The sequence below is a fragment of the Ambystoma mexicanum genome, chromosome 13 (assembly GCF_040938575.1).
Source record: "Ambystoma mexicanum isolate Mex_15411 chromosome 13, UKY_AmexF1_1, whole genome shotgun sequence".
In the NCBI taxonomy this organism is placed as follows: Eukaryota; Metazoa; Chordata; class Amphibia; order Caudata; family Ambystomatidae; genus Ambystoma; species Ambystoma mexicanum.
This window is the reverse complement of record NC_090938.1, coordinates 246,909,606-246,936,006: the sequence shown is the minus strand read 5'-3', so window position 1 is coordinate 246,936,006 and position 26,401 is coordinate 246,909,606. Positions and strand designations below refer to the sequence as shown.

The following is a 26,401-nucleotide window of genomic DNA, read 5'->3' as shown; positions in this document are numbered from 1 at the left end:
AATACAATCGGAGGGACCCCGGTGCGTGAGGGATTTTGGGTACTACACACGTCACGATAGGGAAAGTGTTTCAGACATGCCTATGCCGACGTCCCCTTTCGGTCCCCCGAAAGACAAGATGCAATACTCCGCGGTTACCACTGGATGTCGGACCATATGAACAGCATGTGAATCTAAGCAGATACAATCATCAGAAATGCTTTTACGGTAAGTAATGCATGTCTTACTGATTGCATGCTCTCTTCCTTCCCCGCCAGACCCCTTCTCTCTTTCCTTCCTGTCATGCACTTGCACTAGTAGAAATGCCTCTGGCGGAGTAAGCTAGTTATCTTTGTTAGATCATTCGGAAATGTCAAGGCCTAAGAATGACAGTTGTATTCCCTTGTTCCCTTCTCGCCTTGAAGCACTTCAGTTGTGTATAAGCGCTCTACTAATAAACAATTACAATGAACATTAATAGGTTGACCAAAAAGGAAACCAGGATACAAACAAGGCCAACCCAAAATCTTGAAACTAACTTCTGATTGCCTGTCAGAAGAAGGAAGTCCTTTTTCTGGACCACAGAGATCAGCATTTCCTTAGTTAAGTTAGAGTGTGAAGGATGGAAATAGGTTTTGACACAGGACGTGGACTATTTAATTTAGAAGGGCATCCTGACAGAACTCTTAGCTTTTAGTTGAGGCAGGGAAACCTCTCTTAGAGTTAAGGAGGGAGAGATGTCCTCTTTAATTTCTATAAAATAAAAGTTTATGCCAACAAACATGCAACCTGTTTGTCAGTCGCCTCCTGCACCCTTACAAAACTCAAGTCATCAACAGCTGTGAAAGCAATAGGCCTTACTTGCTACAATGAAGTTTGTCCTATTTTTATAGAAACTTGGACTGAAAAAGGACCTCCTTGATTTCTTGTACGCAGTCTAGATATTGAACTGTTCATATTTTACATTTTCTTTCCTAGTACAAAACTAGACGTTATCTGATGTGTATTTCTTGAATTGTTTGATCTGTCTTTGTTTGTATTGAGCTTCACATTTTTTACCATGATCATTGTATGGCTCTAAAACTCACTGGTAATTTGTGTTTGTCTTTAGTACCCACCTCCTAGTAAGACTTTCTTTTGTGGTGTTAGTCTTGTACCGTCAATTGGAGTGAATGATGGGGTCACTTGGCCATTCAAGAGTGTTGTATTAGAGCCTGAACAAGGCATGTTTTATTTAATAGAGATGCCCTAACTTTCTGTCCTGTTTCTTGTAGGTGGGGACCTGGAAGCTTGCACAGACATATGGTGGGATCTACGCCTCTTGGGTGCTAGTCATGCTGCTTACTCTAGCCTTTATGGGTCGTGCCATTTACTGGGCCTGCATGCGAGTCAGCCACCCTGTGCAAAGTTTCTCCTGAGCTCCATTCCGTCCAGACATCACGCAGCAGTGAGTGGAAGAAGTCATTGAGCCATGTCGGTCCGGCCCTCTCCCTAACCATTTGTTGCTAACCCATACTCATAATCTTGGTTCCAGCCTGCTTGTGCTCAGCAGCTACTTCCCTATCTTTCTGGCCTCCAAGGCTCCTACATGCAACTGCAGCAGTTGTTCCCAGGCTGAGGTTGAAGCACAGCGGGAACAGTGAGAACATCTTGAGGCTACTACCATCATGCCTACTGGCCAGCTGTGATATCAAAGGGTGTTCTTCTGTGCCCTGCCTGCTGCCTTTCATTTGGAGATATATTGCACATAGTTAAAGAAGAAACCAAACTGATTAATAATTGCTTGTTAAGCTGGGTGGACTCTGCTGTTTGCACACCCAGAACTGAACCACCTGAAAAGGAAGACTGGATTGCTAGGAGTGTGGTTGACCTGGCTTTGTGGCATGTCCGTTGACTGCATCTCCTTCTATACTGAACACTGTCATGCTTGGAGGAACATTTAAAGTTTTCTGTGTCTGCTACAATCCATGATGGGCCAGTAATTGTCGTAGGTTATCGGCGGTTATAGGTACATTTTTTTTTTTTTTTGGAACCGGGGACCTGGTGAGTTAAAATCCCTGAACCGCCTAATGACCCCTGATTCCTTCTGTTGGTGAACTCTTTATTTTCCTCATTGGACAACTTCTACTGTGCATTTCGTGGCATTTGGTAGTGTTTCACATTGCAAATGTGCAGCACATTGCATAATATTGTATGGCCAAGTGACCTACAGAAGGATGGTTCAGGTCTGCCAAAGTGTGTTGGAGCATGAAGTGGCAATTAAGAGGGTGGAGCTACCCAGCTATTGTGTGTGTAAAGCAGAGCGTGAAATTTAGTTTTGAGCACAAGGATGGACCATTATTGGCGTGTGGGGCTCGGGATCGGGAAGGGATAGTGTTGGGAACGTTGGTAGACAGTGTTGTCAATGTTGGAGGCCTCTGGTGAAGTCAATAGGCAGATGATTATATTTTAAAGTCTGTTATTTCAAGAATGGAAGAGAAATTTTTAGGAGATCAGGACAGACCAGGCATTGAGGGGTGTATTCTGAAAGTGCATTGCTCCTCATTTAGTGGATGCGAAAGGTGCTGTCTGTTATTTGGAATGCAGCATATTGCAAGTAGCGCTTCTTGATTTTATACAATGGTGCCACTTGTGACTTATATCTGTCTTCTTGTTTGCAGGATGGCTGAAGAGCAAATACTCTAGAAGTTCTTATTTTAGACAATAAGACTAAACCTGATGGAATATCCCAAATGTTTCAGTTCTATTTCCCATAGATAGACGTTCTGTAAATCAGAAGTTGTAGTCTAAAAGTTATTCATCAACCTGTTTTGAGGCATTCGGGATGAGTGGTTATTTGCGGGTCAGGGTAATAGGGCCCCCTCAATGTCCATAAATGTTTAAAGGGCCCAAAACATATCTTGGACGGGGAAGAAGTGGAACACAGTGGCTAGAAGACGTTGAAGCAACAAAGCAAAATAAAAAAAATCATTTTGAAGTAGTAAGACCGAAAGAACTGACAAATATCTTCTGTATCTACATTTTCCTTAGAACCCGAAGGCGCGGAGTGGGCCGCTGTAGAACAGTGTTAATATGTTACCCCCTCAGTCACAGAGGCAGATTCTCAGATACTGCATGAGCCATCTGTATGTATCAAGAGAAACCGGTCTTTACAGCAGCCTTGAACATCGAGAGAAGAAAAAGTATATATATGCATAAAAGAATACTTTCAAAGTACTGGTCTGGCCTGAGTTACATGTACACACTGTGCTATGTTGATGGAAACCCTCTCCAAGTAATATCAAAACAAACACATATAAGGTAACCTTATAGAGGGGTACTATAATATCAAATTGTAAGCAATAGAGGATTTGCTGATCTCGTGCCCCTATATCAAAATAAATAATTAGATTAGTAATCACACAGCAAGAAAACACACACAACACTCTTAAATACGTGGCTCTTTTAAAAACAACATAATCTCACGGCCGAAGGCATGTGTGTACGAGACATTTTGTTAAAATAAATGCTTTGCTATCCTTTCTTACCAACCCACAAAAAGTAATAAAATGAAGATCTTAACAGTTTGAATGCCACCTCTTTCTCTGCCTTTGGTCTTCAGAGTTGGGACACAATAGAAGGTTTTTTATGGGATCCACAGAACTGGGGTGTGGGTGATGTCCAGGATGGCATGCAAGGTTTAGGCCACAGGGCATCTGCCCTCCCCCATTAGGCGGTAAATAAACACCTTGTGGCAAATCTAAAGAGCTTTCTTAGAGAGTATGTGTCCTTAAGGTTCTCATTGGTTACCCTAATCCATAGTAAAGTCAAAAGGTACATGAAGTGCATTCTAAAGATGTCCATCTTCAGGCTAAGAGCTTGGTTTTATTTGAAAATCATGGTAGAACTGTTGCTTTAACATCTGGTATGAACACTCATACAGATGAGTGAGTTTGTGACTGTTCGGAGGAGGGAAATGGTGGTAGTCTAGCTGCCATGTCACATGCAGTACATGGTAATTATGGGTATGTTGAGATTTGAAAATTGTCATGCTGACTGAAGGTATTTTTGGGATCATTCTTGTCTGTGTGACCATCTGGTGGTGTGGAATCCATTGGCCAAGTGGAGTGGTACGTTTGCATGAGCCTATTAGTGATGTGTTAGCTTTAGAGGCTATTGGGGGGATCCTGGTGGAGTTCTAACGGTTGTTGGCTCTTGGTGTGATTGGCTGATTCTGTTGAAGTTGTGATGTTGGTCATGGTTTTGTTGCCTTGTTCCTGGTAAGGTTGAAGTAGTTATCAGATATGGTGGAGCAGTGCTATCCTAGGTGTTCCCCTGACATGGTGTGATTGTGTTGGTGGATGGTGCTGTTTAATTTATCAGAATGTAGGTGTGTGATGGTTTGCTTTTTCAGGTAATGTCTTGTATGGTTTCAGACTGGGCATATGGTCTGAGGTATTGGGTCTGAATAGTGTTACAATAAAATGGGGGAAAGGTCTGATGGTTTCCTGGCCTTGCGGGCCCGGATGGCTTGATTTGATGACCCTCAAAAGAGACATTTACTGCTTTTGGCTTTAAGTTATGATGATGTAACTCTGATCAGGATATTGGCAATTTGCTGGAAAGGCGCGATATTTTGATGGTCCTATGGGTGCTGTTGGTTATTCCCTGGATCTGTCTGAAGGGTCGGTGGCCCTCAAGAGCTTTTAGATGTTCCTAGGCTAAGGTGTGGAGGTTGTAGTGCCTTTGGGTGTTTTGAGGTTTCAATAGAAAGTGTTCCCATCATCAGCTGAGGATCGAGGGATACTGTGGCATTTCCCAGGATGGTATATAATTGTTTTTTGTCTTTTTGGGGATTCAAGGTATTTTATGCAAGATTTGTGGACCCTGGACTGCTGTTGGGTGATCACAGAGAAGGGTGGTATCTCGTACGTTGGAGGTTATACCTTATTGGCGCTGAAAGACTGTTTCATGTTCCCAGACAAATGTTTGTTGGCAGCTGTTATGACATGTTATAACCCCTGTATGACCATTGCCTTCTTTCCTAAATGGCAAGGCTCTCCCACCACACCTGTGGCTGACTTCATACCTCCCTCTATCAGTGCTGGTACATGTTCCACTATTGTTCGCCCACTTACAGCTGCGAGGTAGGCCTTCTGCCCCTGGCGCATAATTTGCACAGCATCGGCCGCGCTTTCGTCCATTTTAATCACGGGTTAAACGCTGGAATCCACTGGAAGTTTATGCTGGTATAAAAACATTTTAAAGCTGTATAATAACGGATGTAAATATCTATTTAAATGTTTCTTTTGAATCCGTCTTTTAAGTTGCACAAAATGAACTTTTCTGTTGTTATCCCCTCTTATATATATTTTCTTTTTCCCCTCTGAATGATGTTTGTCATTTGTGATCAGGGTTTGACATTCCTGAAATAATTCAATAAAAATCCTCCCTGATGACTAAGAATGAAGAAATGTGTTGGATTTGTTTTGAATTGTCAACCTTCTGAAGGTTATTTCCACTACAAATTACCCTGTTTTGTCCACTATACATACTAAAATAGCAGTTGACTTTACCCAACATTCCAGTGTCCTGCCACTTCATTTCACCAGCATTGGTTTTTTCATGGATTCACATGCTTTGAATATCATGTCATCAGGCTGTGAACCCTTGATTAAAGTTTTATATTAGTCCTGAAGTGAAAAAAATCTGCAGTACTTTGTGCAACCTATTAACCACATTTCAGGCCTTTTGCTCCTTAGCTAGTGATGTGGAAAGGACCGAAGCTCCACCTCAGCGGTTAGTTTAAGAGTGTAACAACACATTGTTCTTTGAAGAGTCCTCCGCCTCATATAGAAGTACATTTGAGGATTTGCAAACCATTCCTTCATTAAACTGAGATTTTCTTAAGCTGCCCCATAGGAGACGAGCCTTTAGTAGTGGGGTGTGGGTTTCACCTTGAAAACTGTATGTTGGGTCCTTTGTGAGAATCAAGCCTCTTTGTTTCACACCTCCTATAGCCCCCTCGACCCCTCGGTACATTTTTCCCTTCCGATTAAATTGTGGAAAATGTCTTGTAGAACAAGGAGCATGACCCTTCTAGGCAAAGCATTTCCCTGCAGGGCTAGTGCTACTTGTGGGCGGCAGAATGTGTGAACAGAATATAAGCATTAAGTCTGCATCTGTTGAATATACCGTCACAATATTGTGGATGACTGCAATATTTTTGCAATGCGAACGAGTGATAGATGGATGGATGGAAGGTTGTGGACGAACCATGAATCCAAAATCCCTGGCCATCTCGCCCACACTCCCTCTTTATCCCAACCCCCTGACCATTGTTTTTCAGCCTTCCATGCCATTACTGAATGGGAAAGACCAAATGCAAATCCAGCTTAGTCGCACACCAAAAGGGGCATTCCAGCCCAAACTGCTATGTCACATCCCTTATTCACAAGACCACAACCAATCAGACTTGTTTCAACTTCATCAGAGAGGCGTCACTTGGGTTTCTGTCACTGTGTGACCAATGCCCTGATTACATACAAGTAGTCTTCAAAGGTGGAGTCCCTTTCTTCCTCTTCCCACACCTAAACAAGTGAGGGCTGCCAGTCCCAAGACGAACCTCTGCTAACAAGCATCTTATTTAAATATCTTGATTTTATAGGTCTTCCCCTTTTGCGGGAAATGTTGGGATTGATTTTCTATATTCTGGTCTGGTGTACAGATGTATAGAAGGACAACCTAGTATGGTGACGGGCACAACTCTGGGAGCTGTAGCCAAACCAGTTCAAGGTAGGTGGACGAATGGTCTACGCTAAGTCTCACGAGGTGGTGAGCTTGTAAGGGGTCTCGAATGAGCACACACAGTGCAAAGTCAGGGATTACATTTAGACAATTAGTTATACAAATACTTATTTATTTGTGTCCATATAACACTGAGAAAATTACTAACCGGTTATATTATCACACAACACTAATAGATAATATATATTTCTGATGCTTGTTAATCTGCTTAGAATCACATGCTGTGCATATAGTCCGACATCTAGTGGTAACCGCAGTTTATTGCATCTTGTCTTTAGAGGTTCGAAAGGGGGCGTCGAAATGGGCGTGCCTGTAATCCTATCCCTAACGTGACTTGTAGTGCACCCAAAATTCCTCACGCGTATAGGTCCCTCAGATTGTTTTTTTCCGCCTAGTCAGCTGGTCGCCTAATGTGGAGCTCCTACTTATTGCAAAATTGTTATTTCCCGACCTCCGGTCGTTAATTATCGTCCCCACGTCGACTATTACTTCCTAAATCACTGCCGAATACCGCAAAGAACAAGCTTTGACGGCGGGTGCTCCGGTCGGCGCTGCCGACCGCATGGCCTGGCCCTCTGGCTTGGCTATATAGTAGGGAGAGTGGGGTCTAAGGTTTTTCTATTCTTTTCAAGAATGTGTTTCTTTCTCCCCTCTTTGCCCTTTTGGTTTTGCTGTTGCTGTCACACACCTCAGCTATGGACAGGACACCATTTAAATTGTGCCCTTCCTGTAAAGGAAAATACCCTTGGAAAGACCAGCACTGTCGGTGCAATAAGTGTCTTCCCCTCAATCACGACGAAGTGTCCTGTAAGCACAGCCTACTCCTGCGTCCTAAGACGATAAGGAGCATCGAGTAAAACGTTGGGCAGCCTACGCTATGTCGCAGGCCGAGTTTAGCTCCCCGCCGCAGCAGCCGCTGAAAGTGATGAGCTAAGCAACAGCCATGGCTCGGATTCGGCTGCCATTGACCTCACATCGGAGCGTGTGTGCTCCACGACGTCCGTCCTTGGCCCCAACAGGCATGACTATAGTCCTGCTATGGGAACTGTAAACCGCGGTGACAGGGACGCACATGATACCCTTAGGACCAAACACACAACCCACGGTTCTGCCTCGGCGGATCAGTCGTAGCGGTCCAAGGTGCCGACGAATACGTCGAGTTTCTCAACGGCACCCGCCGATTCGTGTGATCGGCAGCCTTTCCCTCAACCGTGTCAGCAGCATGCGTCCGGGAAATCTACAAGTAAGGGCACCATCACTAAATCTCACAAAAGCGTTGAGATGCATCCTAAGAGCGCGCTGACGCATAAAGCTATGGTTGTGGCAAAATCTGTAATGCAACCGTCTAAACAGCCTAAACCCCTTGCGGTAACGCCGAACATCAGCGAGAGCCTTGCTAAGATCGTTTCGGCGGCCAGTAAACAAAAAGACAAGTCTAAAGGCACGTCGAATGACACACGTCTGAACGCCCATAAGGGCGGGTGGATTATTCTGAAAGCTCCCAATCCTTATCTAAGACCCTCCTTAATAAATCTCGACGTTCTAGGCTAGGGGATCCCCAGGAGGAGCCCTTTCCCGCTCTGGACCCATCTGACTCTTCCCCATTGACCAGAAAAATTAGAGGGATGTATGGACAGGTTGGCTAGATTTTAGGACTTCTCTGAGAGGTTCACTGTAAGAGGCCTAGGGCAGACGACCTTTATCCTGCAGTGGCCAAGTTTCAGAAGACATCCTGAACTCTTCATGAGGAGGTTTTTGACCTTACAGATCAAGAGCCCCTTGACCCTTACTTGCAGGAGGATGATCCCTTTGTGGAAACCACTGATCAGACCCAGGATTGGGAGGATGACCAGCAGGGGGATGGCCCACCCTGGCTTTCGCCCACCCTGGCTTTCACCCACCCATACCCAGATACCATATGTATGGACCCTCCCTCCTCTACGTCAGGCTTCACCTGTCGATGACCAGATGGCATTTAATGCAATTCTGAAAAGGGCAGCTGTGGGATGTTTTTACCCATGCATCCGAGCCCTACCTCAAAACTGTGCAGTACTGACATGGAAAACACCATGATGGCCAGAGCTTCCCAGAAAATGCACAGGGAAATGCATGAAGAATAGGCTGCCACTCATTTTTACCGATGTTATGGGCACAGAAGGGCACTGCCTAAAACCACATTGGACTACCCACACAGTAGTCTGAACCATTGGGAATGGCAATGTTGATTGCCAAAAGCAACCTAGAATTGTGGGGAATTCATTTTCTTAAATCCCAAAAATGGGTGCATTACCAGTACTCACCACTATCAGAAAGCCGGCGTTTTAAAACAACACCAGACTTTTTTCTTTTTCGTGTAAAACTGAATAAATGAACCCAAAGCAGGCCAAAGAAAGACTTACTGAGAGGTGGATACAATGTAAAGTTAGATTCTGAAGTGACTTGAAGGTTTATAACAAGACTGGCTGAGCTGTGGATTTCAGCAGTTTAAGTAAATTTGGACTGAAAGACACTAAAAAATCTAAATGTTTAAAAGAATGAGTGACCTACTTTTGAGTGTCACATAGGTTGCAATTGTTTAAATGTCATAGTTTTAAACTTAGAATCAGCATTCTAGCTGCATATGTAAAAATGGTTAATTTTATTTGAATGCAGAAAACTGGGTAACTAAAAGTGACATTAGCTGGGGCCTGGCTTAAGGAACTGAATTCTGGCCACCAGCTACCCCCGACAGGAGTTGAGACTTGCACAACTGCTGTGTTCCCAGGCCTAGCTGCCTTTTTGCTGCTCCCACCAAAAGGGATCTGACACTTCTCTGATTGAATTATCAAGGGGAAGAGGATGAAGTGGCCAATGACAAGTGGAGAGGGGTAGGGCCTAGGAAGCTAGCCTCTCCACCCATTTTCAAAACACATAAAAGCAGACAGTCGGGATGATGGGGACATTCAATTCCATTTGCTGCGGAGCATGCTGCCGGACCATACAACATCCAGAGATCCAGACTTCAAATCCATCAATCTCCAGAATCCAGAGAGGCTAGACCAGCAGAGCAGAGCTGACCCAGACCGCTGTTAGCAGAACCAGAGATTGACCCAGATCACTGTGAAGAGACCCAGACCAGACCGGAGTCCAATCCAAAACCTGACCAGATCCGTGGCGAGGCCTAATTCAAAAATATATTGTGAGTACCTAGCAGAACTGTGCAGAACCAATCTCTTAGTTAAAATAATATAATTCAATCTATTTTAATCTAAGTAGAACTGCCTAAAAGCTGCCACCCGTCATTTTCTATCTGCAAGCTGTAACCTGTAGCTTTGAACTTTTAAAATTTAAAATCCAAAAAACAACCTTCACAAAATCGTTCATAACTCCGTAACCGTTTGTGCTAGGAACTTGGTTTAACTTTCCTCTGAAAGCTTAGAATCCTGGCTTTTCAACGAACCTAGAACCGCATTCCTATTCCATACACTATTGCTGCAATCGCGAAAAACGCACTCGCGAATTTTGCCGCGATTTGCAAATTTCTCCACGTGTGAAAACAACAGTTTCCTTGCTTTCCATGCTAAAAATTTGTTTGCCTCTTAAGAACCATCCCTGAATCATTGCTAGAGTGAGCCTGGACTAATATTAACTAGATACCACTCACCCTGAACCTCTAGAGGGAATTAAAAGCATTTTAGCATATTTTTCACTTCATTGCCAGCACATATAAAAGCATTTTGGGCCTGTGTTTCCAACTTCTGTAGTCTAAGCTTGCTGGGGTGAACTGAATTACATTTGATTGCATTTCTGAGAACTGTGTGCTTTCCTTCCATTTCCTTGCATTGCATAAAGGGGGAGGGGATTGCCAGAGAAAAGTGATTATTGTTTTGTTGAAATCATATTGAGTATTTTCTGTATTGCATTTTCATTCAACATTACATCCATCTGAACTTATATAAAGCATTCTCTACCACCTTATTCTTCTGTTCCTATTCACAAGTGTGCTAGTGCCAGACTATCCATTATTGATTACTGCTCAGATTCAGTGTGATATTCAATTATTAATTTATTATAAAGCGTGATATATATATATATTGTTTAAATTATCAAATAAACCTTTAAACTTGCAAAACAGAACTACTTCTTGGCTCAGTGCGGCCAGGGGGATTCCAAGAGAGGGGTGTTATATAGGGGTAGTCACCCAGAACGCATGAACTGGACATAAAGATATATTAATAAGGGTTTCCATTCAGTATCCCAGACTAGGCATTGACTTAGCTGTAGTGTTGAATTGAATCCTCTTACAAATTGGGGGCTCGTGCCGGACGTTTGGATTAGATCTATCACTTGTGCAGACTAATACAGTGTGCCAGCTGACCAGATACACATATCCGGTCGGATCACCACGCTGTGTTACGCTGTAAAGCACTCCTCAAAGGAACGCTCTAAGGAAAAGGTTTGTTTTGCAAAAATAAAACACAAACTTCTGTAAGTCAGGAAGGAACTCAAATTCCAGAATGACGACCTTAGTAGACATGAAAATAGCCAGAGAGCACTTCTTAGATAAGTTATTTGTGAGAGGTGAGTGGACTCATCAGGACCAGACGGTCTGGTTGCAGGCAATCGCACCCCAGATCACTGAAACAGGGTCAGATATATGGAGAGATCAGGGTCCCTTACATGTGGCCCTGAGTGAACTATACATGGCTCCTAAAGCTAAGGATGAACAAGACAAGATGGTTAGGATAGCGGCACACCTGTACCTATATATGGGAGACATGCAGGATAAATGTACTGAAAGCCAAGATCTGGCGAATAAGCGACAGATGGCGTTAGAGAAGGTCCAATCTGACCTGGTCTCTTCTGAGCAGAGGCTGCAGGGGAGCCAGGAGTCAGAAAATGAGAGTAGAGAGCACATCATTAAAATAAAGAGGGATATGGACATCCTGCAACAGGAAAAGGCTGACCAGGATACCAGATTTCTGGCCTTGCAGAAGGAGTACCAAGAAGGTTTGGACTCCCTACTGCAGAGCCAGAAAAAGCTGGAGCAACAGTTAAGACTTCAATAGGGCATGTGCTGAGCAGGTAGTCACCCTGCAAAGCCACCTAGATAGGGAGAAGGCAGAGAGCAATACACTGATTTTGAAAGACCTGGATACCCAGGCAGAGTTTTACCAGGAGCGCCAGAAAGCGGGTGCCTTCCAAAGGCAAAGGGACGACCTGGCGGCACAGATGCAGGCTCTTAGTCAGGAAAGGGATACCTTAGGCCAGGAAGTCTGCCACTTAAAAAGGAAAATGGAAGAAAATCACCTGGCCCTCCAGGGACTGGGTGACCTCCAAAAAGAACACCAGAACTTGTTAGAGCACACCAGGAAGGTGGAGGATGCTCTGGCAAGAAAGGAGCAGGCCAATAGGGACACAGCTCAGGAGGTAACCCTCCTGCAGCAAAGACTGGCCCAGTGCTCCAGGACCAATCAGGAAACGCAGAGAGAGAATGAGGCTCTCTGCCAGCACAATGATAGGCTCCAACAACAGGTAGCAATGCAGGAGAGACTGATAGAGTCTAGTAAGGCCTTAACTGAGAAACTGAAGGCGCAGGCTCTTGCATTGCAACAGGGAGCAGGGGCGGATAGAGACCAGGTTCGCTGGGAAAGGGAAACTCCTGAGCATAACCTCAGGAGCCCTAGTACCAGAGGCATTTATCTCTCTCAGTCCCTGGACTCTGCCACCCCCATGTCCCCTGGCGCACATGAGCACCGGGCCACAGGGATGGCAGATTACTATCCAGCCAGAAGCATGGGGCTCATAGGCCAGTACCTCCCAGGAATGGATGGGCGGGCATCCGGGTATGGGCACCCAAGCACAGTGCAATTTAGTGGGGAACCCCAGGAGAGTAGGCCCGTTAAGGGCATCCTGAAAACCTCTGCCCAGTTAGGTCAGTGGGGGGGTACCCATCAAATCCTGGCAGCAAGGAGGGATCTGAAGACTCCTCTGAGCGGTACAGGACACAGGAGACCAGGTCCCCACATTCTGCCAGCCATTCCCAGGCTCGCAGAATCCGGGAAAACCTGGAAGATCAGACAGGAACCTCTGGGAGCAGTGCCTCTGAGTCAGAGGACGAATGGACAAGGGTTACCCGAACCAAAAAGGCCAATAAGGCAAAAGGGGCCTTGATTAAGGACCCATTGAAACAGATTAAGGCAATCAGGAGTGTCATCACGCCTTATCATAAGAACGCCAAGTACTCTGTTTGGGAACACTTGGAGCTCTATGAGCAAATGATGGAGACTTTTCATTTGAAGGACAGCCAAAGCTGTATCAAATATGTAAAGTGGACATTCTCCCCAGAGTACTCCAGTTTCTTTGCAGGGCTGGAGGACCAAAATCATTCCAGGTGGTCCGCCTATAAGGCGGCCATCTTGAAACATTTTTCTACTCATAGAAATCCTCAAGAGGCTCGCAAGGCAGCCTACAATTTACAATGTGGGGAGGATCAGGCCCCACAAGAATTTGTGCAGGAGTTAAAGCGTGCTTTTGCACAGACCACAAGAAGGGTGCGCACGGATAGCAGAGAATTTATTCATACGTTTTTCCATTCCTTGCCCAAATACATAATGACCCAGCTTGTGAGGGATTTTCACGAGAAAAGATCTTTAGACTGGGTCATTGAACAGGCGACCCGGATCTATGAGGTGCAGAAGCCAATAGAAAATAAAAATAATGCGCCCAAAAACCCCAAAGCCAACAACACCCCTGCTGCTGCCAAGGTGGCAGAGGTAAAGGTCACCCCCGTTTTAGAGTTGGAGATGGGGGGGCCTAAAAACCCACCTGCACCTAATAATGCTAGGCCCAGAAGGCCCTCGGGCCAGTCACAAACAGGGAGTCAAGGAGGTAGTCCCACAAATGGGGTCCCTCGCTCTCCTGACTATGTAAGTCCCCGTTACAAGGGAAATCGACCCATCCTGGGTTATGTGTGGACTCCTCCAGCCCAAGGGGGGTGATCCAGCCAAGCACCTAACCCCCGGGAACTTCCCTCCCAACTTCCCACAGGAGGGCAGAAATTCTCCAAATCCTGGGCAGAACTTCTTCCCCAGGTATCCACCCAATTTCCAGCCCCAAAATCATCCATCCTTCTTTCTCCAATTCCCTGAGCCCAGACAACCGAATCCGGGAGAGGGGAGGCCAAGGGTGGAGGGATATCCAAATCTTCCCAACCAGGGGTACTACCAGAGAAGGGATAGCTACCCTTCCCGGATCAGCCCAGGGGAGAAAATAGAGCCCCATATCAGCCTGAGCGGGTTTCCCAGTTAGAGCGCCAGGTCCAAAATATGGCACGGGATCTGGGTCACATACTGAGGGCGCAGCAGAACCCTCAGATGGGCATGCCGGCACAGAATGCACCAAACTCTGGGCCTGGTGCTCCAGAGCAATGACCGGGGCAGCACCCCGATAACTCGCCGGTTCCCAGGGAGGAGGCACAAAGGGAAGGGGGGTGTAAAGCCTTGGAGGAAGCTTCCTTCCTCACTTGTAAACAGCCCCTGGAAACCCAGGAACCGGAAACAAAATCTCTTGCCCCTGAAAGTCTGCCTCCTAAGGAACAGAGGGGGGGTAGGAGAAACAAAAGACCCAAACAGACACAGTTTGAGGAGGAGGTACAGATCTTCCAATTTGAGGGAGAGGGATCATCGGAGGATCCTGGGAAAAGGATCTTCTCCTTCAGAGAGGGGGGAACTCCTCCCAAAGAAAAATGGGTCCCTAGGGATGCAAATCCAGACTGGGGAGATGTGGAGACCGAGCTACCGCCGCCCACCATCTCATCCCAGAACCAACAGCAAGAAAATCCCCTGGTTCAAACCCATCCTGATGACTGCCTCCAAAAAGGGGGGGCGGCCCAGAACCGGAGCCAGGGGAACCCACAATGGCTCTGATCTCCAGTTGCCAACTTTTTCTTTCAGATTCCCAAGGCTCTCCACAGAGTTCTGCCCAAATCTCTTCGCTAGCAATGTCCAAAACCAGAAGGTTAGCCCACCAGTTGTCCAAAAATGTGCATTATCTGTGCCCCCTTGAGGAGAAGGAGGGAAGATATTATGCCCCGGTACAAGTACAGGGGCAGGGTACGATTTCAGCGCTGGTGGACACGGGATCTCAAGCTACCCTTCTGTCCAGAAGGGCCTTTGATGAACTGAATGCAGGAAGGGGAGGGAATTACCAAATTCCTCTCACCTCACTTCCTGGACAACTCCAGAACTTTGACGGGAAGGAAATTCCCGTCAAGGGGACGGCAGACTTGGACATTAAGATCGGGCGACACAAGTTGAAACACCCGGTCATAGTTGTGACTCCAGAGGGCACCCCTTGTTTACTGGGGAATTACCTCCTGAGGAGGTTGTCACCCTTAATAGATTGCGTAAACAAGGTCCTCTGGACCCAGACTAGCCGACCAATAAAATTAAAACAGAGTGTCAACCATGTTAGTTTAAACGGCACCTGCCACATGGTTGAACAAAAATCTGACCAAGTAGAATTTCACTTCCAGAACAACCAAACTCCAGACGTGACAGTAATAGCAGTAGGACAACAGACTGGTGATGGGGGGTCCTCTCTATTTCTGAAAATCAACCTTCCTTCCAGCCTAAAGTGGTATTCCACGCTGGAAGGAAATACTCTGAAATTCTATACTAATCCACAATCAGAAACTCCCACTCCTATAGTCCAGAAAGATGTGAAATCAGCTCAGAGCCTGGCTGATATTCAGCAAATTGGAGAGCAGTTGTTCATCCCTGTCCAGTTAAATGATGGGAAGGACTCTGTTCTCGCTCGAGTGTGTGTGAACAACGGTAAGAGCTTCATCAGCGAAGCCATGTTCCGCCAACTCCCAAAAGATCCAGCCATTCCCACATTCAAACTGATAGACAAATGGGAAATGGACCTGGAAGCACCCTATTCCAAACATCTCCTGCCAAGAAGGTGTATGCTCAAAATCTCCATTGGCACCAAGAGCATAGTCCACAATTGTTGGGTCGTGCGAGACGTCACTGCCGCTTTTTACTTAGGCAGTGACATTCTCAATCGCTGTGCCATTAGTTTGGACCTAATAAACTTCAAAGCTTGGTCCCGATTAGCGGATAATCCCATGGGCTTTGATGATCCAGAAAAAGCATTTAGGTCAGCTCAATTGCTACCTTATGCAGTTGAAATTCAGATCAAAGAGGAAGTCACCATCCCAGAAAGGACCCGACAATTCTCCCTGGAAGTGAAAGCTAAAAGAGGACAACATTTGAAAAACTGTGATGCTTACATACATCTAAACGCTTCTCTCCAACAGCAAGGGTTGGGGGTAAACCCAACTCCATTAGTCAACATAGAACATGACACCATTCTAATAGAGGTGGATAACAGCGACTTAAAGAGTATTACTCTAGCCGCAGGCACCATTATTGGAATGGCGGTTGATGACTGACATTTTTCCATAGATTTAGGTAATGAACTGTTAGGGCCAATCCCCAAGGACTGCTTTGACAGTAACAGTGATGATGACACCACACCAGACAGGATTTTTACCTAGCATAGGGGGAACTTCCTGGTGTACACTTCCTGCCCCTATGGTAAGGAAGATGTGACTTGTGACTTCAGGAGGGATGAGGTGATTTTCCAGGTCCATGAGGGCTGTCTTTCCCACCTGAAGCCTCCAGTCCAAATCAGCACTCTGACCAGGGACTTCTCCACCCAGCTGGAGGAGGCCGCTGAGATAGCCAAACCAGAAGTCTTTCCAGGCTTCAGGCAGATGGTGGAAGAGAGAGTCAACCTAGCTGATGCCTGTGTGACTATGGAACAAAAGCAAAAGTTGAAACAAGTTTTCTTGGATTTCCAAGATCTCTTTGCGGTAGACTCATATGACTGTGGCCGCACCGACATCCACACAACAACAATCCCCATGGACCCTGGCATGACTCCTGTGTTTGTGAAGCAATATCGCTTGCCTCTCGCATCAATGGAGTCCCTTACTGAAATAATTAAGAACCTTGTGTCCCGGGGAATAATCCGTCCAGTTCACAGCACCTTCAATAATCCGGTGCTGGAAATATTGAAGCCAAATTGCCAGTGGAGACTCTGCGCCGACCTCAGGGAGCTCAACAAACGGGTCCATACTTCCCGATGGCCTCTGCCCTACATTGACCAAGGGCTGGCCCAGATCCAGGGGTCACAGGTATTCACTGCAATAGACCTGACCAATGGATACTGGACTGTGCCTGTCAGTAGGGCGGACCAATACAAGCTGGCTTTTACCTTTGGGGGCCAGCAGTATACATGGACCCGGACTCCCTTCGGATACCTCAACTCCGGCAATGAATTCAACATTTTCCTACATAAGGCCATGCCCGACCTGGGTGCGAGGGGTAACCTGGCTTATGTAGATGATGTCCTCATCAAAAGTTCATCTGTGGAGGAACACATAGCGGAGATCGGTTATGTTCTGACCCAGTTGAGGGCCGCCGGAGCAAAACTTTCCTTTCAGAAAGCACAGTGGTGTAGAACCCGTGTTAATTTCTTGGGGCATGAGATTACTCCTCAGGGTCTCTGTCCCCAGGAAAAGAAAGTGGAAGCACTTCAAAAACTGAAAGACCCCACAACTCTGCGGGAACTAAGGAGCCTCCTTGGACTGACTAATTACAGCAGAAAGTTCATTGAGGGCTACGCAGAGATCACCAGACCCCTGATTCATCTCTTGAAGGTGGGGGTCAAGTGGGAATGGGGTCCAGAACAAGCCGAGGCAGTAAAACAACTCAAAAGAAGCCTCTCAAAAGCGCCTTGCCTAGCTTACCCTGTCAGAAACAAGGAGTTCTTCCTGGAGACGAGGTTCTCTAATACGTGCTTGACGGCAGTATTATACCAAAAGCATGACAAGGTCAATAAAGTAATCTCCTATGCGAGCAAAACCTTATCCTCTGTGGAGAAAAAATTCAACGATTGTGAGAAGGCACTCCTGGCAACGGTGTGGGCATTGAAGAATTACCGCCCGTTTATCCAGGGGGAACACATCATAGTGGAGACTCCACATCAGCCTCTGCAATATCTCCAAAGTGACAGAATCCGGGCCGGAAATGTGAGTAATTCCCGAATTACTTCCTGGATTCTGTCAATGCAAGGCTTTCCTGTGGAGGTCAGATATGGCCAAAACAAGAAGAGTCCCCTCGCGCAAGGTCTGGCTGACTTGCATGATTGTGCCAGAGAAAACTGTCTCGAGGACGAAAGTCTAAAAATCAAGGACAACACGGAGGCATACCTTAATTCCCCACACAAAGTCTTTGAAGAAGACAAGTGTGAGGGAATGCCCACTGTCTATGTGGATGGATGCTAGTACCATGTTGACAACCACGGGGAGAAAGAACTGGTGGCCGGCGTAGGGAATGCATGGGTGAATGAGTCCCCAGAACCCTCCGCTGGATACAAAATCGATCCCCGAAGTAGTCAGGTGGCAGAATTGATGGCTGTGCATCAGGCCATCCTCACTGCTGTCCAGCATCAACTCCGCGAACTGGTCATAATCACAGATTCGGATTATGTACGGAACAGGTTGGTGGAGCACCTGGTTAATTGGAAAACCAGAGGCATGTTATGTGCTAACAACAAACCCTTGAAACATGGGAAGTTGATCCAAAGCATTGATGATCTGGTCACCTCGAATGAGATGACCATCTATTGGAAAAAGATCAAGGGTCATTCCAAAGTAGAGGGACCAGACAAAACTGGAAATGACTTAGCTGATCAGCTGGCCAAAACCGGGGCCATCCAAGGGGATCTAATTGAGATTGAGTCTCTGTTGGGGGAAATCCAGGTCACTGCTATCACTAGGTCCCAGACAAATGCTCACAATGACCTTTCAATTGCACAATGGAGCAAGGAGACCCCTGATGCTAATTTGATTACCGCTCAGAAGGGGGATCCAATAATTGGTAAATTTTACCAGCACCTTGAGGACCCTTAGAACTTTCCCCGGACGGATACCGATTACATTGGGAAAGAGGACCTAAGAGTGTTGATGAAATGTCCAAAAATGTTCCGAATCCAAGACGGTTTGCTGGTAAGGAAATCCAAAGCTGGCCACGATCAGTGGGTGGTTCCTACCTCATTCCGAAGCCTGATGTTAAGTCACGCCCATGATGCGGCCACCGCCGGTCATAGGGGGTTTCACACAACATTGGAAATCTTAAGAGAGGTTGCATACTGGCCACACATGGACCAGGACCTCAACCAATATTTGAAGGGGTGTCTTGTGTGTGCGCAATTTCAGCCGACGTCCCTCACACACCGCGCGCCTCTCCAAAAGCGGGGGATGACACTGCCATGGTCAGATTTACAAATCGACTTTGTAGGCCCCGTGATTCGCTCTGCTAGGGGGAATAAGTACATGTTGACTGTGACATGCTTGTTTACCAAGTGGGTGGAATGTCTCCCAGCCCCAAATTGCAAGGCAGAAACTGCAGCTGCCCTGATGATTAACCACATCTTTTCCCGTTTCGGTCTACCTCAAAGGATTGAGTCAGACAGGGGTAGCCACTTCACCAGTGAAGTAATGACAAAGATGTGGGAGATACTGGGGGTCAAAAGGAAGTTGCATATTGCTTACCGGCCAGCTTCTTCTGGGGCAGTAGAGAGATATAACCGAACCATTGTGAGCATATTAAAGAAGTTTGTGGCAGATTCTGGGCCAAGTTGGGATATCCGATTACCTCTGGTCCTAATGGCCATCAGATCTACCCCTTCATCTGCAACCAAAATGTCACCATTTGAGTTGACTGGGCGCAAGATGGTGCTTCCTCAGCATTTGCTCTACAGGACCCAAGAGCAGACACTGATAAATGCCTCCACAACTCATGAGTATGTGGAGAATTTAAGGAAACCCCTTCAACATGCTTTTGCTTATGCTCAGCGGAATCTAGAAAGATCAGCTGATAGCACGAAGACCCACTATGACCTGAAGACTTCCAGGAAGGAATATCAGGTGGGGGACCGGGTCTATCTATACAATTTCCAAAGGAACCAGGCCAAACAGCGAAAATTTTTGCTTACATGGAAGGGACCCTTTGAGATTATAGACAAGATCTCCCCTGTGGCCTACAAGATCCGCATCCCCAAAGGCGGTTTGGCAGAGGGGGAAGACAAGTGGGTCCACATTAACCAGTTGAAGTGTTGTCATCCCAGGCACACTCTGCAAAAACTGGAGGAATCCTCTGGAATCCTAGAGGGTACTGTCTCAGATTAATTCAGTTCTAACTTAAAAGATCCTACATATCGCCTATCAAATTCTGAGTTTCTCAATGTGGGTGTTTTCGTTTTTGAATGCAAAAAGAAATGTGCATGTTCATATGTTTTGACTATAAATTTATATGCCACCCCACTATATCAATGGTGGGGGAAAAATGTCTATGAATAGGTATTGCCGCTCTTCCTTTGTCGTCCTAGGAGAAAGAAAACCTGGAGACGGGCCAAGGAGGACGATCCGGAGACCGGGAACAGAGACGCAAGGGGCCCAGTGTACCGCCCAATATTCCCATCAGGACCGGCGAGGAACACCGATCGATCAGTACCGGATGGAGGAAAAGATGCTGAACTGTGCCATCTATTGGAAGAAGATGAGGAAACATGCCAGGTCTTGCGAGTCCCATCAGTGAAACAGAATGGCATTCGCAAGAGGGGGGCTTGTGGGATGTTTTTACCCATGCATCCGAGCCCTACCTCAAAACTGTGCAGTACTGACATGGAAAACATCATGATGGCCAGAGCTTCCCAGAAAATGCACAGGGAAATGCATGAAGAATAGGCTGCCACTCATTTTTGCCGATGTTATGGGCACAGAAGGGCACTGCCTAAAACCACCATTGGACTACCCACACAGTAGTCTGAAACCATTGGGAATGGCAATGCTGATTGCCAAAAGCAACCTAGAATTGTGGGGAATTCATTTTCTTAAATCCCAAAAATGGGTGCATTACCAGTACTCACCACTATCAGAAAGCCGGCGTTTTAAAACAACACCAGACTTTTTTCTTTTTTGTGTAAAACTGAATAAATTAACCCAAAGCAGGCCAAAGAAAGACTTACTGAGAGGTGGATACAATGTAAAGTTAGATTCTGAAGTGACTTGAAGGTTTATAACAAGACTGGCTGAGGTGTGGATTTCAGCAGTTTAAGTAAATTTGGACTGAAAGACACTAAAAAATCTAAATGTTTAAAAGAATGAGTGACCTACTTTTGAGTGTCACATACGTTGCAATTGTTTAAATGTCATAGTTTTAAACTTAGAATCAGCATTCTAGCTGCATATGTAAAAATGGTTAATTTTATTTGAATGCAGAAAACTGGGTAACTAAAAGTGACATTAGCTGGGGCCTGGTTTAAGGAACTGAATTCTGCCCACCAGCTACCCCCGACAGGAGTTGAGACTTGCACAACTGCTGTGTTCCCAGGCCTAGCTGCCTTTTTGCTGCTCCCACCAAAAGGGATCTGACACTTCTCTGATTGAATTATCAAGGGGAAGAGGATGAAGTGGCCAATAACAAGTGGAGAGGGGTAGGGCCTAGGAAGCTAGCCTCTCCACCCATTTTCAAAACACATAAAAGCAGACAGTCAGGACAGATGGGGACATTCAATTCCATTTGCTGCGGAGCATGCTGCCGGACCATACAACATCCAGAGATCCAGACTTCAAATCCATCAATCTCCAGAATCCAGAGAGGCAAGACCAGCAGAGCAGAGCTGACCCAGACCGCTGTTAGCAGAACCAGAGAGCTGACCCGGATCACTGTGAAGAGACCCAGACCGGAGTCCAGTCCAAAACCTGACCAGATCCGTGGCGAGGCCTAATTCAAAAATACATTGCGAGTACCTAGCAGAACTGTGCAGAACGAATCTCTTAGTTAAAATAATATAATTCAATCTATTTTAATCTAAGTAGAACTGCCTAAAAGCTGTCACCCGTCATTTTCTATCTGCAAGCTGTAACCTGTAGCTTTGAACTTTTAAAATTTAAAATCCGAAAAACAACCTTCACAAAATCGTTCATAACTCCGTAACCGTTTGTGCTAGGAACTTGGTTTAACTTTCCTCTGAAAGCTTAGAATCCTGGCTTTTCAACGAACCTAGAACCGCATTCCTATTCCATACACTATTGCCGCAGTCGCGAAAAACGCACTCGCGAATTTTGCCACGATTTGCAAATTTCTCCACGTGTGAAAACAACAGTTTCCTTGCTTTCCTTGCTAAAAATTTGTTTGCCTCTTAAGAACCATCCCTGAATCATTGCTAGAGTGAGCCTGGACTAATATTAACTAGATACCACTCACCCTGAACCTTAGAGGGAATTAAAAGCATTTTAGCATATTTTTCACTTCATTGCCAGCACATATAAAAGCATTTTGGGCCTGTGTTTCCAACTTCTGTAGTCTAAGCTTGCTGGGGTGAACTGAATTACATTTGATTGCATTTCTGAGAACTGTGTGCTTTCCTTCCATTTCCTTGCATTGCATTAAGGGGGGAGGGGATTGCCAGAGAAAAGTGATTACATTGTTTTGTTGAAATCATAATGAGTATTTTCTGTATTGCATTTTCATTCAACATTACATCCATCTGAACTTATATAAAGCATTCTCTACCACCTTATTCTTCTGTTCCTATTCACAAGTGTGCTAGTGCCAGACTATCCATTATTGATTACTGCTCAGATTCAGTGTGATATTCAATTATTAATTTATTATAAAGCGTGATATATATATATATATATAAATATATTGTTTAAATTATCAAATAAACCTTTAAACTTGCAAAACAGAATTACTTCTTGGCTCAGTCGGGCCAGGAGGATTCCAAGAGAGGGGTGTTATATAGGGGTAGTCATCCAGAACGCATGAACTGGACATAAAGATATATTAATAAGGGTTTCCATTCAGTATCCCAGACTAGGCATTGACTTAGCTGTAGTGTTGAATTGAATCCTCTTACACAGCAGAACACTTCCAAATAGCCACGCAAGAGGCAGTGTTAGATTCAGACTTTGTGGAAGACATATTAAAAGAGAAGCCTCCTGCCAGCCAGACTGTCCCTTTACTCAATTCCATCAAAAGGTGCATCGCCCCTTCCTTGTTACAGCCCTCTCAGACTAGGGCTGTGAACCCATGGGTGGAAAAAATACTTTTGCCCCCTCACCCCCTATATATTAGAGGTCATGCCATTCCAGATTCTCTTGTGGTTACGACTACAAGAAAAAAGGGCAGAGGTCCCCTTATCCACAGGCGAGGCTCCACCAGACAAAGAATGTAAAAGGTTGTAGGCTCTTGGGAAGAGAGGCACTACTGCGGCATCATATTCTACCCGCATAGCCAACAACACGCTGTTGGCCAGCTATTATGACGTCCAATGGAACCTACTACAGGAAGGCCTTCAAGAGGTTCCTGAACAAGTGCGTTGTCGCCTGCTTTCAATTGCTTCAGAGGATAATCGGGTAAACCACAACATCATCCAGAAAAATGTGGATGCTGCTGAGTCGGCAGGGAGAACCTTGGCTCAGGGTACCCTTTTAAAACGCCACTCCTGGCTAAAAAAACTCTGGTTTCAAACCAGCGACGCAGGCATAGTTGATCAACAAACCTATGGAAGACTCGAACTTGTTTGGCAAGGCTGTTGATGAGGCACTGGAAATGGCCAAGAAGGAACACAAGACTTTAAAGACTTTGAATCGGATCACTCAAAGACCCTTTCAACAGAGAGGGGGGGGGGGGTGGGAGTTCTCGCTGCTCCTTTCGTGGGCAGTCCTACTCCCGTTCCCCACACAACCAATATGGCTCAGGCAACAATTGGTCCTCAGGACAGGGGTCTGCCTCCACAAACCCTTATCCACCCAGAGGACAAAGCCATGGGAAAGGTAGGGGTCACAACGCCACCCCCAGAGGCTCCCAGGCCTCTGGTCAGAACTGACTCAAGTCCGGGTCCCCTCCCATACCTCCCTGGTCGGGGGGCGTATAACATCAATCCTGCACGCATGGGAGGGGAATACCATAGACCAGTGGGTGCTCAAGACAGTCACCCACGATTACTGCATAGAGTTCAGCAGACCACCTCTATTCAGACCTCCAAGATCAAGGTGCCTAACACCAGAACACCTAAAGATCCTGCTGCAAGAGGTTGAAGTCCTGCAGGAAAAGGGCGCAATCTAAGTCGTCCCAGTTCTACAGGTAAACAACATTTATTCAGTGTACTTCCTTGTACCCAAAAAGGATCTCACCATGCGCCCTGTGCTAGACTTGCGCCCAGCGAACAAATTTGCCAAACCACAAAGTTTCGAATTGTAACATTGCAAGAGGTAATTCCTCTACTGACGCAGGGGGATTACTTGGCAACATTGGACATGAAAAATGCATACTTTCCTATTTCAATGTTGCCGGCACACAGGAAATACCTAAGGTTCATGATAAAGGACGAACACTATCAGTTCAAGGTCCTTCCCTTCGGCATTGTCTCAGCCCCAAGGGTATTTACAAAGGTACTGGCAGTTGCAGTAACACACCTGCGCAGGCAATCCATCCCAGTTCATCATTAACTCGACTCTTTGCTCATAACAGGGGACTCCTACGGAACATGCCTGCCAAACACTCAAAAGACGATAGACCTCTTATTCAGTCTGGGATTCTACATAAACTAGAAGAAATCCAGCCTAGACCCCAGCCAAGTCAAGCAGTTTCTGGGGGTTCTATTTCGAACAGAAGACTGCCTTGTCTTCCCCTCCAATGAGAGGGTTCAAAACATGATGTTTCAGATCCCTCAGTATGTAGCCAGTCGAGAGGTGAAGTAACACAAAGCCATGTGACTGTTTGGGGATGATGGCATCCTGCATTTACTTGGTTCCTCACGCACGTTTGCACATGCGTCCCATGCAAGAGTGGATCAACAGCCAGTGGTGTCAGGCCAGGGGACAATCGGATGATCTAGTGGGTTGTATTGGCAGCTCTCATTCTCTCTCTGCAGTGGTGGTTGAGGGAAAACCTTCTGAAGGGGTAAGCCTTCCCCACCCCGCAGTAGAAGCCACTCGAACGACGGACGCATCTCTCACTGCGTGGGGGGCTCACCTCCTTCAAAAGACAGCGCACAGCGTTTGGTCCCCGGCAGTAGCAGCCAACCACGTAAACCTGTTGGTGCTGCTAGCGGTATTCAAGGCACTGAAAGCCTTTCAGAAACAGTTGCAGGGAAAAACAGTACTGATCCTCACAGACAGCACCACAGCCATGTACTACCTGAGCAAACAAGGGGGCAATCACTCTCCAGGGTTGTCCAAACTGTCCCAGAACATTTGGAAGTGGGCTCTCTAACACAAGATGTTTCTATTGTCTCAGAGGAACTCAATCATCTGGCAGATGTGCTCAGCAGAGACTTCCCGTTGCCCTTGGAGTACGAATGGCAACTACACAAAGACATTGTCTCCAACATTTTCACAGAATGGGGTTTCCCAGAGATCGACTTGTTTGCATCTCTGGAGAACTCACAATGCCCAGATTACGCCTCCAGGTACCCTCAGAACCGATCCATTGGGAACAGTCTCTGCATAACATGGTCAGGGAAATTTGTTTTCGCTCCACCCCTCTCCCCCCGACACCCCTTCTCAACAAGATAGTGCACAAGATGCACTAGGAACCAGTCACCATGATATTGGTGGCCCAGATGTGGGCACGCCAGCCCTGGTTCTCCCATCAGATGGAGATGTCTCTCTCTCTGATGAAACTACCTTGCCCATACAACTATCACAGGACAAGGGGGAAACCCTTCATCCATGCCTGCAGACTCTCAACTATCAGCCTGGCTCCTGAGATCATAGAGTTAGGGCCTCTCCAGATTCCTCAAAGATTCATGGATATACTTAGGGAAGCAAGAAAACCTAACACCAGACATTGCTACTCTAATAAATGGAAATGCTTCATCATCTGGTGCAATTCCAAGGGCATCAATCCAATTGACTGCTCTCCCACTCATATTGTGTTATACCTGACTCACTTACTAGATTTTGGTCTGGTATTCAATTCCCTGAAGGTGCACTTAGCTGCTCTCTCAGCCTATACCACGTCCCAACAGTAGGTGTCATGGTGGAAGATCCCAGTTATTAAAGCTTTCATCGAAGTGGTGAAGAGGATTCATCCCCCCATTTCTAACCCGGCTCCCGATTGGGACCTAAATGTGGTATTGACCAGATTTATGGGGTCGCCCTTTGAACCAATGCATAAAGCAAGCCTCAAAGCTCTTACTTACAAAAATGCCTTTCTAGTGGCAGTTAAATAAGGGGAGGCCGTGAACTGTAGGCCCTTTCTATTCTAGACCTGTTGTCACAATTCAGAGATAAGGTGGTTCTGCCCACTCACCTTCGGTTTGTGGGCAAATTTATTTCTAAGTTCCATGTGAACCAATCAATCGAACTACCAACGTTTTTCCAAAACTCCACTAATGTTGCGTAAAGAAGCCTACACACATTGGATGTGCTTAGGGCAGTCCTGTACTACCTGGAAAGAACTAAACCACTAAGGAAGACTAATCGGTTTTTTGTTTCAATGGCAGCTGGCAGAGAAGGGGATCCTGTCTCTAAATCGGCCATCTCAAGGTAGATTGTCAGTTGTATCAC

General features: G+C 46.0%; 1 protein-coding gene across 1 annotated transcript in view; it reads left to right on the top strand.

Moving 5' to 3' along the window:
- The window catches only part of PIP4P1 (phosphatidylinositol-4,5-bisphosphate 4-phosphatase 1), a 350,016-nt gene extending 344,584 nt beyond the window's left edge, over nucleotides 1-5,432 (top strand). The window contains exon 7 of the mRNA XM_069633725.1: nucleotides 1,254-5,432. Within this exon, the coding sequence (XP_069489826.1) occupies nucleotides 1,254-1,397 (144 nt within the window). The 3' untranslated portion in view covers nucleotides 1,398-5,432. The remainder of the gene's footprint in view (nucleotides 1-1,253) is intronic.
- The last annotated feature ends 20,969 nt before the right edge of the window (nucleotides 5,433-26,401 follow it).